At 50.9% G+C, this 13800-nt stretch overlaps 1 protein-coding gene across 1 annotated transcript in view; it reads left to right on the top strand.

The window, feature by feature from the left end:
• Nucleotides 1–13564, top strand: part of LOC144944054 (homeobox protein Meis1) — a 96400-nt gene extending 82836 nt beyond the window's left edge. Inside the window, exons 10-13 of the mRNA XM_078872093.1 lie at nt 3051–3109; nt 5167–5256; nt 6723–6816; nt 10364–13564. Coding sequence (XP_078728219.1) covers nt 3051–3109; nt 5167–5256; nt 6723–6781 — 208 coding nt within the window. The 3' untranslated portion in view covers nt 6782–6816; nt 10364–13564. The remainder of the gene's footprint in view (nt 1–3050; nt 3110–5166; nt 5257–6722; nt 6817–10363) is intronic.
• Nucleotides 13565–13800: the final 236 nt, after the last annotated feature.

The raw sequence follows: 13800 nt of genomic DNA, 5'->3' as shown, positions 1-13800 counted from the left end.
TTCACCACCCCGCCAACCCCAAAATGCCCCACGGCCAACCCCAGCGTGACCCCCCTGGCCGCCCCCGCACAGGACGTTAACCCGCCGGCCGGGCGACGTAGGGAGGGAGACGAGGCTTTTGCCGTTGGCCGAAGCGGACGAACGGTGGCTGTCACATGAGCGCTGCTGCTGCTGACGACGATGATGACGATGATGATGATGGGACAAACACTGGCGTCCAGACGACAACAGTTAGACGATGCGAGCGTGGGACGGGGCCGTGTCTGCAAACTACTAATATTGATATGCCCAATCGGCACCGGCGTAATCCGTGAGGGAGCGTGGCCATTGACAGGGGTCAGACGGGAAAACATTGTGTGGTTGATGGTGGCGGGCACTCGGTCGTCTTCTTTTTCATCATCCTCATCACCACCATGGCCTGGGCCGTCCCGGGGTTGTCGGAAACGGTTGACGTGAGGAGTTGAGGTCTGGGAGGAGGCAAAGGTGGTGGGAGGAGAACTCTCGCTTTTGTGGTGATGGTTTGGTGGTGGTGGCGGATGATTTTGTGGTGGTGGTTTGGTGATGGTTTTTTTGATTGTGGTGGTTTGGGGGTCGATCGATGCCTCGCTTCGTTCATTGGTGGCGTTTTGGATACTGCGACGGTTGAGTGCTGTGAAGTTGTTAACGGTGACTAAAGCTTTGGACCCAACAACCTCCTGGCTTGTACGTGTACAGCGGCCTTTGTCAGTCCGCTGGATGTTGTGGCCTCCTCCCCCTCGCGGAACTCGAGCCAAAGGCGTGAATGTGGGATGTAGAAAGTGAAGCCAAGGGGATCAAATCCTGAACAAATTTTCTCATGCGTTATTTAATAAAGCACTTCATTATGTTTGTTGTTTTTATAATGCTTATAAAAAGAAACTGTGTAAGTGTAACTGAATACACGACTTCCATCTCCCCCCCCCCGTTCCCAAATGTTAATGTTCGCCTCGGCATTAATAAATCCTGCCAATTATGTACTTTGCGGTCTCGAGACCGTCAGAGTAAATCCGTGGGTTGCTTTCCTTTCGCACCAGGTGAGAAAGCAACGCGACAGAGCCGTCTCTTTAGCACGTTGCAAACTGGATACCTGCTTGGGGGTGGAAGCGGTTAGAGGGTCGAGGGATGCGGGAGGGGGTGGTAGCAACGTCACTTCGGACTGTGGAAGCCCACTTTGTGTATAAGTATCTGCAGCGCTGTGCCGTTTGTTCAGAGCGGGGGCCGATTTATTATTTTTTTTGTTTTCTTTGTCCGACGATGTCGCGGCGGCTGTGGTCGTCCTGTCGGTGCCGCGTAGCGCACGGGGAACGCTGCGGGGAGGGCGGGAGGGGAGGGGGCGGGATGGGTGATCGGTTTTCACGATACGCGAACACCCCCCCCTGCTCCCAGTCCCGTCATGGTGCTGTCTCATCCGGCGAGGCCTGTGTGGGTGCACGCGCGATCCGTTCGCTTGCTGAATGGAACGTTTAAGCGAGAACGCCCCGTTTGCGGCAATCGGCGTGCGACATCTCAAGTTTGTTTTTTGGCTTTGATTGCGCGTGACAAAAACAGTGCCTGGCATTGCCGTCCACTCGTAATCACGTTGAGTTGGAAGCGGAGTTGGCGTCGACTCGTTACAAACCAAGTCGACCACCTTTCCGGACAGTCGGGAATTTTTTGTGTTTGTTTGCGTGATCAAATTAATTGTAATGATTCCGTTTATTGTAACGTGTCAAAGCGAATGTGCGTTTGAGCTACGGCTCAGCCACTCGGATTGCTGCCACAGTAGGAGTAATCGTCAACGGCGTTCTGGGCTTGGAAGCCAGAGGTTACCGATTCGATTCCATCCCCCTCCGATGTAGCAGTCGAAACAATGGCGCAAAGCTTCTTGAATCCCCACCACCACCACCGCCTCCGTCCGCTCAGCAGTGTTACCGGGTTCACCGCAGTTCGTAGACCGGCGAGCCGCGTGTGATGGGGTAAAGTGTGGGTTCCTCTCGCCTCTTGCAAGGCGTCTAGCCCGTGCGGAAAGCGTCGGGTCTAAAATAGCATCGATAGAGGCCCCCCTCGAGTGGAGAGACCCCTTGCCACCAGCAGGGCTCCGTGAGCGAGCCATTTCAGGGGCTGCGCCTTTCTCCACCTGCGACGCGGCTGCGGCACGATGCGGGCGGCGTTAGCTCGCCATAAATCGCGACTTACATTTTTATGACGACGAGGAACACACAAAAAAATAATCCAACCCGAGCGTCGGTCGCACACACTCCGTGGAATGCGAGGGAATACTTTCCAGCATTGCTTTCATAAGATGTCCGCTGGCTGTATATTTCAAAACCCGCTGCCAAAATGAGAAAGTTAAAGGTTACAGTAAACCTGGCGCGACCTCGCAATGACCCCAGGCTTTTATGGGCGGCAGTAAAAAAAAGCGGACTCCTTTTCTTCCAGGCCAGAGAGAGGTGGGAGGTGGGGGGGGGTGCCCGCGGTGATAAAGTCTCGGGGACAGGCTAATTGATGAGTCTGCTGACATAACAATGGCGACTGAAAGGCGAAACTTGTGAACTCTGCTCCCGGCTCAATGACAGCTCCTGGCCCAAGTCACAAGCGACGACGACATCGCCGTCGTGAGTGGCCTTCTCGCCTGTGACTTGTTTTTAAAAAGCGTCGCCGTACAGCCGCCACTCCGCGATCACCGCCACCACCACCGCCGCGTAAACTCCGACGCACATGTTCATGAGCACTACCGCCACCACCCCCCACCCACACACCCACCCACACAACCACTCCCCCTGCACACTCCCCCCTCCACCCTAACCACCGAGTCCCTTCCCATTAGCCGACACGGCGATGATGTCATTCGCTGACATTTTGACCCCGGTGGTCATTTATCTTGTGCTGTCAGTTCTGTTGGTGTTGTGTCTCGCAGACATCGGGAAGGAACAAAAGTATGCGAGGTCCCATTATGAAGGGCCAGTTAATGGGCAGTGTTTAAAATTCTTTTTCGTTCTCTCTCCCCTGCCCCTCCCCCCTGGTCCCCCGGGGCCCGCCTTCTCCGTTTACAGGTTTATTAACGCAAGACGCCGAATAGTGCAGCCCATGATTGATCAGTCCAACCGAGCAGGCAAGTGTCGAACATTAACACTAATCGCGCCGCACATCTGAAAATAATAATCAGACGCCGAGCAAAGTGGCGGGGCTAACGCTAAGCGGGCCTCGCCGCTAATTACGCTCTAAATCCACGAGCCTCTCCGATGGATATTTTTTTTTTCGTCCGCACGCAAAACACATATTCGGGTTGCCGAGTATCTACATCTGCACGCAAACACACGCAATGCATTAAAAATACAAAAAACACGTGAGCAACAAAGAATACTTCGTCCGTTCGCAGTGCAATTGAGCATTGTTGAGGTTTGTTGATTTTTACCGCACCTTGCTGAGGCACACACGGAGGCACCAAGAGCCCAAAAATGTCTAACGGCCAGTAACAAATGTCAAAATATGCACACATGCTCGCATTTTATACTCTGGAAGGATTTTTTTTTACTTCAACGTTTGCTCACGAGTAACCGTTCATATCGCCGATTTAAAACGTCGGCTGGAAACATTCTGTAAGAAACCTGCTGTCAGGGCCACGCGGTGTATGTGGTCTATGTAGGTAGTGCTTTGTCCAACTGTTATTCACTCGATCTCTGTGGCTATGAAAGATTGAAGAGCCATCCCCCTAACGGCACCTATTATATATGTTTCTTTTTCGGGCCGCAGTATTGGGGTTCTCTGTCCCCGTGGTCGCGTGGATTTATCTCCGGGTCCTCCGGTTTTTTCCCCTCCACATTGAGAAGCACGCTTTTATAGAGTATTTGGCTGCAATACATTTCCACGCGATAAGCCACTTCAGTGGGCCTTACATGCTAAAAAAATTAACAAAATAGTTCATCGTTTAGTTTATCGAGGAACGTGTTAAGTTTTCCTTACGTGTGCTCGTGCGCCACTGCCAACGGGCAGCAGCATCACGAAAAACATTCTGAGTTTGGAAGCGCGTTCAGGGTGGAACTGGCATGGTCAGTCACACCGACCACCCCTGCGGTACATTCACGCGCACACACGCACGGCTTCCCTTTGTGACGCAATAAAATTAGACGTACGGAATGTGGTCAAAGTGGCTTGAGAGTGATATTAAAATTATCCACGGACCCTGCGTAAGCCCTCCCTTAAAATTCTTAACGATCTTATATAGTCACGCCGTAAAACCTACGCGCTTAAAGTTAATTAACAGTAACGGGACGTCGTTGTCCGTTGGTTTCCATCAAGGCTCCGCTTCTATCTTTTTCCTCTCATCCTATTCTATGAAACATTTTGACCGCCTCCCGTGGAACTATACCTTTAGCAACGTACTCACGCATAAAGATGTTCGGGGCACGAGACGGCAATTATGAAAGGCTCTTAAACGCGATCGGGGCAAAGAATAAGCACCTAATTACACCGCATGAATCCGAAATAGGCGTTAGAGGATTATTTCTTGGCCGCTGCCCAGCATTGTAAAGACCCAGATGACGGTTGGCCGAGTCACTTGGGAGACGAGCGGCCGCACGCGCAGAGATAGGTGTAACGCACGCATTGCGTCCGCACGCTCCAGGTGATAATAACAACAATACTATGATCACTCTGCATCCTTTACAAACAAGTGCGGGTTCAGGAAGGTGGAGGTCAGAGCGCCGAGCTGGCACCGCTGAGACCCCTACCCTGGGTGCGGATTGCAGGAGGGAAGCCCTTAGTGGCTGTGTTAATTATAACGGGGTCCTCGTGTTGTCGCCAGTTGATGGTCTCAGCTCGGCACCGCAATATTAAATGTGGTTCTGCATTTAATTTGGCTGAATTCCAGCTCTGACTGTCGTGCTACGATGGAAAAGCGCCGCCCCCTCTAAACTGTGTGGACCCAAATGCGTGCTTGAATAGATCTCAAAGGTACCTCTGTGATAGCCACTTCTGTGGCCAGATTCACTCACACTGGTCTGCGAAAAATCCGAATGGCTAGTTCATCTCGTAACATGGCAGCGATGGCACAATTGGGATATGAGTGGATGAAAATATATAAACACGCTTTTGTATATTTGTTACTATTTAAATAAGTTGGCTCTAACGATGTGTGTGTGTGTGTGTGGTGCGGTGCCGGCTGTGCAGTGAGCCAGGGAGCCGGGTACAGCCCCGACGGGCAGCACCTGGGAGGCTTCGTGATGGACGGCCAGCAGCACATGGGCCTGCGTCCTCCCGGTAACGAGTGGCACAGATCACCCCCGGCACGTCGGCATGGCACTCTAAACACACCGGCCAGAGGACTGCGGCAATCCCTCCTGTCCGCCCGCCCGTCCGTCCACTCGTTCGTCCATCCACATCGGGCACCGCGGTGGCTAGGAGATGTTAACTACCTCACCTGGAATTCAGGAGGTCGTGGGTTCGATCGCGAACCTGACGCCTGTTGTATATTTGGAGTTTGCGCGTTCTCCCCGTGCTCGCGTGGATTTTGCTCCGGGTCCTCGGGTTTTTTCCTCTACACATTTAGAATCAACGTGCGTTCATAGTATTTGGCTACATACAATTTTCCACATGATGATAAGCCACTTATTTGAGCTATCATTTGTGGCCAGGTCACTTCGGAAAGAGAGCTCTATAGCTCAGTGAGCCTTACCTGGTCAAATAAAAATAATATTTTAGTTTAGTTTAGTTTTAAAGGGCATCAAGTTTTAACGGGTCAACCGGGGCGTACCGCAAATTGTGTACGGGTTTTTGTGAGTAACGATTCACCCCGAGCCCCGAGATTGATTGTCACGATTCGGTGTCACGATGCGATCCATCATTCGACGCTCTCTCGACTCGTTTTTACACCATCCCGTTTGTATTGTTTGTGCAAGTTCCGACAGAATGCGTGAAATAGCACGCTGTTTGTGATACATCGCCGACAAAAGAATTTAGAAACTGTCGAAATACAACCTCAACTCACGACGCTGGACATAAAATTGTGGGAGTGTGCATCACAGGGGTTAAAGGGGGGGGGGGGGGGCACGTTTATGCTCTTTGTTTAAATCCGGCGTGATTGGAAATCATTCGACATGCACGTAAGGTGATGTAAAGCAACTAAATTACAAAGGGTTGAAATCGCCCATTGAACATGTAAGCGCTCTCAATTTCCCACTATTTGTATGAATCACAAATATTAGATTTTTTTTACACGTACGAATCAATTCAATGTATTACTAATCGTAAGAATAATACAAATTCTAACTCGCAACGCTCCGCCGTCGCACGCGCCGTTCGTTCGCTCGCTCTCATAGAGAGAGAGAGGACGACTCAGAGAGAGAGGATGACTCAGAGAGTGAGAGAGGATCACTCGGAGGAGAGAGAGGACGACTCAGAGAGAGAGAGGATGACTCAGAGATAGAGAGGACGACTCATAGAGAGAGAGGACGACTCAGAGAGAGAGGACGACAGAGAGAGGACGACTCAGAGAGAGAGGGGACAACTCAAAGGCGCCAGGAGGAACCACAGACGAGCGGGAAGGCAGCAGGAGCCACGCGGCGAGCTGGCGCAACCAACAATTGCCCAAGCTCTACGGAGCCATAAACATTAAGATGTTTTCCGGAAATTAATGAGTGTTTAAGAATGTTTTTATTATTATGATCGTTAATAAAGTGATGCTTTGATGTGTTGTTACAAGCCCTGTGTGGTTGCTGTCATTGCAGGGCCGATGGGTGGCATGGGCATGAACATGGGCATGGAGGGCCAGTGGCACTACATGTAGAGTGCCCCCTTCGCGGAGACAAGGAGCACAGCCAGGTACCGCACGACCGTTCTCCGTTATGTATTTCATGTATTTCTCTTCTGAATTGTATCTCTGTGCGTTTTTGTATGAATGTACGTTAAACTTCTTTTGCACCGTACGTAGCCAACCGTGCTAATCGGCGGTACGGGGGAAGGACAATAAACTAAGCACACAAAAAGGAGTTTGAAGAAATTAGTTTTCAATCGAGGTGATTTAAAAGTGCCATAGCAGTAATTGAAATGAAGTCACGGACGATCAAATAAAGTCACGGGCGGTGTAACGCCGCCATGCGTTGGAGAATGGCCACGGAAGTTGATGTCGCAGAACTACTTTTGAATTCACTTTATTTTTTCATGCCCTGCCAAACAGTGTTCGTCACATGTCAATACAACTTAAGATGTTTGAACTTAGTTCAATTAAGTGGATTTTTTATTTATTAGTTATTTGTCCAGGAGAGCAGCAGCGAGTTCTCAGACTTTTATTTTCAGGAGGATCCTGCATTGAGATTTCATTTCACGATGTTTTCAGCCAATTAATGATTTGTGTGTGGGGAAACCGGAGCACCTCGAGAAAACCCTCGCCTTGCGCGAGAGGGGGCAACACTCTATCCCCGTACAGACGGACACAGATGGCTAGCTATTAGTCCACTTGCTCTACTGCCTTCTCCTGGTGAGCCAGGTTCAGGCACCTCATGGATAACGACGGGAAGGGGCGTTTCACAACAACATTTGTGTGCGGTGGTCCACCAACCCTCGCTGCTGCCTCCACAGCGCTGGGTTACAGGCAGCTGCCACGTGCAGCGTAGCCACCACAGCCTGGCTCAAACAACTTCAAATTCTAGTGCCCTAATAGCCACCTCCTGCACCCCCCTCATGCCATTTCTCTGTGTAAAGGAAACTTAACTTCACTATTTTTTTAAGGCCCCACTGAGCTACATGGCTCTTTTTCAGAGGCAGACCTGGCTGTCACAAATGATAGCTCAACGAAGTGGCTTGCCGTCGCGCGGAAATTTATAGTAGCAGCTAAATACTTGAAACGCGCGATGTTGATTCTGAATGTTGGAGGGAAAAACCGAAGGACCCGGAGAAAAAATCCACACAACTACTGGGAGAACATGCACACTCCAAATATACAGCAGGCGTCAAGGTCGGGATCGAACCCACATCATCCCGTATCAATCACCTCCTGGAGGAAGGCCTACTCAAGCCCTCACAATACCCCGTGATCCCGCATTATGGCAATCCATCTCGCACCTCGCTCTGTCTCCACCATCGACGTTGCGTGCGCGTCCCTTCCCGTGACGCGCACGCAACGACAATTGTCAACAATCTACTCCGGCGCTCACAGTTCGATGCGCGTATCACGAGCGTAGGGAATTCGGATTCTAACCGATGGACAAATACCAAACAAACGCGAAGTGTCCCATTCCAGCGATGTGCGCCTTCCCGATGCCCTCCCCCCACCTCCCCGCTCACTTTTCTCGACAGAGAGGTTTAGATAAAGCCACTTGTGCTCGCATGGCCGAGAAATTAGTGATCGGGGCGGTGACATCCATTGGAGCGGCTAAGGCCCCGTCGGGTCGTCGGGAGGTGCGTTACAAAGGCGCGCATTGTCGCGCGGGGGTGGGGGGAGTCCTCGCCTTTGGAGATACGAGTTTTAGCCGCGTCCAGTGGGTGGCCGAGACTCTCCACAACAACAACAACAACATCCAAAAACCTCCGCGGCTAGTGAGACGACCGCGAGGCTGCCGCGGCAATTCTGCGGTGGCGGTAGCGGCGGTGGCGACGGTGACTCCGCACTCTCGCTCGGCGGGCCTCGTCCGCGGACGGCAACAAACAAATCTGGCGCAGCGTGGCATACGCTTTAGCGGCGGGCCCCCGCCATTCTTCTCCGTTATGTCCATAATCAACTGATTGTTTGATTCAATAATTATTTAACGGGGCCTTGTTTGAAGCTAAACATAGTGCTCCATAAAGCCTATAATGGTTCTGAAGGGAGGGAGGAGGGGGGGCCCTTCACACCGAGGGAGGGTTTGAGAGAGAGAGGGGGGGGCGGTGGGGAGGGGGGCACCGAGTTGCCTTGGCAACCGCATGTATTAGAGGCGAGAGAAGAAAGAGCTTGTCCCAAACGTGCCTTAAATCTGTCGTCCGGCGTGTGATGCATTGCTTCTATTACCGGATAATACGGCCAGCCTAGACAAACTCCTGGGTAAACACACAATGCGCGGCGCCCAGCTAGGGGCGTAATCCTTTTGCAAAATGGCCCTGCATGTAATTTTGTATTCTTTGCTCGTTAATTAAAATAGAGGGGGCTTGCGTCGGTAGCGGAGGAGTGAGTGGGGATGGAGGAGGAGGCGGGGGGGGGGGCAGTTTGCGCGGAAGGCCGGGGCTTGCCGCTGCCTGCCGTTGCGAAGGGATAGCGGAGGAAAGTGAGCGCGGTTTTGTAGCTAATTGGCTCCATCTTAATTAAATATTCCATCAAGATGCGGGGGTGACAAATGAGTTTGGCTTTTCGAGTCAGCGAAAAATGGATGAATATTAATACGCGTCGGGCACGCGAGACCACTTGCGCCTCCGCGTAGTGGCGGCGGAGGTCTCGCGGGTGCGTCGTGAGTATTTGTATTAAAAAGTACCGGCTTAAGTGTTTTTTAGAATGATCCGCATCTCGAGCTTATTGATTAATGGGAGTGAAGTTTCGCCCTCTCGCTTTTGCGACGTTGTGAAAAAGAAAAAAAATTGAGAGTGGGAGTTGAAGAAATGTCCGTAACTGTCGCCGTTTCTTGACGAGGTACTGGAATGGCCCCAAAAAAGCTGTCGCGTTATTGAGAGCAAATTATTTCGTTTGCTCGATATGCACGTGTACTCCATAAAACCGAGCTGCTTATTTAAAAGGCTGGATTATGATGACAGCAGCAAGGTTGTTGATGTACTATTATACTCCTTGCGTGAATGAAAACATTTGGATGAAAATAGAATTTTTAAAAAATGATGGATTTACCCTTTGCGTTGCAACACATTCCCTTCTGGGCCATGGGAAGACTCAATAGATTGTAAATATTTCAAGGTACTGGTTGAGCTTTGGAGTTTGCGGAGGCTCTGCGGAGCTGTGTTCCCAAGTTAAATGTGAGCTCCGATGGGCGATTTCAGCTCTAAGGGAGGATCTCGTCTGGCCCTGTGTCTTATTAACGTGCCGATCGCGTTTTTTTCCCCTTGGCCGCGTTTATACCAAAAGTATACGATGTGGAGAGCCTTGCATCATCCTGGCTCATTTTTCATCACTTTTTCCTTAAGCCGTGCAGAAAATCGCAATTTGTAGGCCCTCAAAAAAAATTAGACATTAAAAACCTGAATCTGCACAAGTGTTAACTCGGTAAGGACGTGCTGATCGCGAGTCCATCGGCCAGGGGCCGTTTTTAGGCGGCTGCGCATTTTCGCGACGCTTATAGGAAAACAATTTGGGACAGCGGTTGTTAATTAAGGAGTTTCGGCATAAATCTTTGCGAGAGTGGCTCGTAAATCACGCCCGCACCAGGTCGCACATGTGGACGTCATTATTCCGCAGATCCTTCAAGGTTTTCTCAAGGACCGGGCGTGGAGAATTCGCAGGCGCCCGGCTTCTTCCCAACCCCATCCAACCACGGCTCGCGGATCGAGGAGAAGGGGGGGGGTGGTGGCACTTCCGCGATGCGGGACCTGTCGTCGACGGGACGCGGTGTACCACCGCCGTCTCGTTTCGTTTCTGCTTCTCGCTGCAGCCCACGTTGGCGGTGGTGGGGGGTGGGCGGTGCGTGTCTCATCATCCTCCACCTTCCTCGTTCTCCCAGCCAACCTCAAACCAACAACGACCACGGGGGGAACCTTGGGCATAGTCTTCGCGCTCGGAGCCTCGGCGTGTCTGGATGGATTTGTTGCAGTGGCGCCACGCTGTCGCGCCGGCGTGGAATCTTTCTAAGCGGTAACGGTGAACTCGGAGGGGCGTGGACTTCTTCGATGTGATTCGCCGACGAGGCGACCAGAGGAACTGGAACTTTGGGCACCGTCCAAGGACCAACTCAGTCCTCCTTACTTGCACGTCGGAATAATAACACAAAAAACCGCCGCAACTTTTCTTTTTTTTAAACGTGTATCTACAGAAATGACTTTTAAGGGGTTTTTTGGGGGGGAAAAGGACATTGTTTTACTACTGTATAATGTCATAAAGAGATGTTGTATAGCCTACTGATCGGTAGTCCATATTATCTTCTCGTCAGATTTTTTAAAAGGAAAACAAAGATATTTGTTTCCACACTATGTGTGTTGCTGTGACATTGCCCCGTACCCCCCCTCCATAACAACCGAGAGAGAGAGAGAAATTGTTGTAATATACAAGTTAATGTCACTTTAGTAATGAAGAGAGAGAGAGAGAGATGGAAGAGTGTTTTTTTTGTTTTGTTAATAGCATGCTTCTTAAACAGTTACGTAGGGATGTGTTGTCTAGTTAAATTATTTCTTAGTTAAAGAAACAAAAAAAGACGTGTACAAAATGTAAAACTGCATTGGAGTGAGTCTGCTGCCGCCGGTGAAAGATTTTTTTTTTTACCGCTCAGACCTCCCACTTAGCCTTGCTACCTATCTGATCCTTTTGCACACTACCAACGTATCCGAGGGATGGTGTTGTTCTACTTGTTGACGCTTCCAACCGAATTCCCAGCCTGCTGTGAATTGCGTTTGTGTGTGTGGTGGGTTTTCCTTTTTGTGTTTTTTAAATTTACAACGCGTTTTCGGAGAAAGACGACACCGGGGGCTGTGGCGTTGCGCAGCGGCGGCGATTTGGCGTCGGGGCACCTGGTGCAAGAAATGCAAATTGGGGGCCTCAAGTTCCTGAGTTTTGCCCACCCCCCCCCGACACTCCGATCCCTGTGGCCACCCAGGGCCCCCTGGCGCGTCGCACCTGCAGGTTCCTTGAAAAGTCATCGGTCGCCAAAAAGCTCCTGCAAACATCACGACCTCGCAGATTTGCAATACGTCGATATTTCTTAGAACGAGAACTTTGGCAAAAATTAAACCGTGCAATTATCTTTGCAAACATTTCTACGATGAGCGATGGCAAGGTACAAAAACAAGGGTTGTAGGAAGAGGAGAGGAGGGCCTCGTTGAAAAGGTGTACCCTAAGAGACTGGAAGTGACTTCTTGCCATGAAGTTCACCCTTCATCGCAAAAATGCATTTTCCTGTGGCTCCGTGTTGGTCCACGGACCAGGGAAGACATTGGTTCCAGCTAAGATGGCACAACTTTCATTGTATGTATGTGTGTTGAACTTGTTTGCGCCGTACGTAGCCAACCGTGTTAATCGGAGGTGCGGGGGAAGGACGACAAATTAAACACAAAAAGCAGTTGCAAAGAAATGAGTTTTCAATCCGGTTTTGAAAGTGCATAAAATTATTATTATCATCATCATAAGTGTCATCCATCAACAATGTAAGCCATTGTCCATCAACTCCTGGATGAAAGCCCCTGCCCAAGCTCTCCTCTCTGGCTCGGGCACGCTCGCCGATTTCATTGCCGCAAACGTCGTATAACATTTCTCGAATTGGCCGATAAAAGTTAATTAATGTGTGACGCCCATTCCAAATGCTTGTGCGTTTAAATGTGAATCCATCGCCGTGTCGACCTTTTCAACCACGCAACTAGCTTTTTGCAGTGTCGGATGGTACCAATGTGTGAAATTAATATCTCGTCCGGGCTCACGCGTTCTCCAAACTGCCTGCCAAACTTATCTGCGTGCGTTGCCGCGTGCTCCCAACGAGCGCCCGGTGTTAGTCCGTCCACCAAGTGTGTCGCGCGCACACACACACACACACCTTGAGTTCACGCCACCGTATTTACAGGTGCATCCGAAATGCTGCATACGCACTCCCGCCACGTGTGCGGCGGTGTAAGCAGAGCCGAGAGGTCGATTGCGTTACTGGATGTGGTGTGCCGGGCGTGCGAAATATGTCGCAGGTCTGCGGACCCAGACATACAGCTGGCTGAAATTGGGCCATGGGTCTAAAGCTACGGGGTGTACTCGGCTCCCATGCGTGCGCTGTAGGGTGGTGGTGGAGTGCGGTGGACATGGGTCCCTGCTGCAAGGAATGAAATTCGATCCTCTCGTCCCCACCCTGTTAAAAATGTCCGCCACGCCTCTCCGTAGCCCCAGGGCACCTGGCGGGCCCTGGTGGCAGTTACACCGCCTGCACACTCGGCGGCCAACCGCCACCGGTGTTGATGTTCTGACAACGTCGTCTTGTTGCGCTACCACAGGTATCGCCACGTGTACCCCCGTCCCCCCTACCATGTGCGATGTGTTTGCCGCATCATAGGCTTGGCTGGCGATGATTATTATATATTTTTTTGGTGTCTGTGTAACACAGTGCGCGTGCCTCCCTCCCTCCCGTGGGTCTCTGCAGAGACAAAGAAACGTGGCCAATGTGGAATTCAAGATCTCTTAACTCCCCCCCCCTCGCAGCAACCAGAACCCCCCCCTACCCCCGACCACTACCCCCCACCACTACCCCCCCCACTACCACAGTGAAACGATCGTTTTGGAGAACATCTCTTTTCTTTGTAATCGTCGTTTTTATAAAGAAGACTCAACTTGCACATGTGCATACTCACATTTCCAGTTTTCTATAGGTCTCCCGAGATAACACCTTTACTAAATTTGTCCGTCTTACAGCAAACTTTGGACGTGTACAGCAATGTAAATTGAACTTGATTTAATAAACGTATTTTGTTCTATGAATGGCCTATCCAATGTGCTCATTTATGACGCTGTCGATCAGTGGAAGACGCTCACAACCGAGGTAAGAGCATGTGACCAAAGCACCCGGAATTGCGCCCCTTATCTCTGTCACATCTCGGACGCTATCAGAATTAGAAACTGTATTTGTCCTGGATGAATCGCGTGGGCCACGAAGCTTTTTTTCCACAGATGTCCAGTAGGGGCGGGGCGGGGGGTCAGAAAGTTTCGACGACGAA

This window comes from Lampetra fluviatilis, chromosome 33, assembly GCF_964198595.1.
Source record: "Lampetra fluviatilis chromosome 33, kcLamFluv1.1, whole genome shotgun sequence".
In the NCBI taxonomy this organism is placed as follows: domain Eukaryota; kingdom Metazoa; phylum Chordata; class Hyperoartia; order Petromyzontiformes; family Petromyzontidae; genus Lampetra; species Lampetra fluviatilis.
Note: the sequence above shows the minus strand (reverse complement) of the source record. Positions and strands in the feature narration are given on the sequence as shown.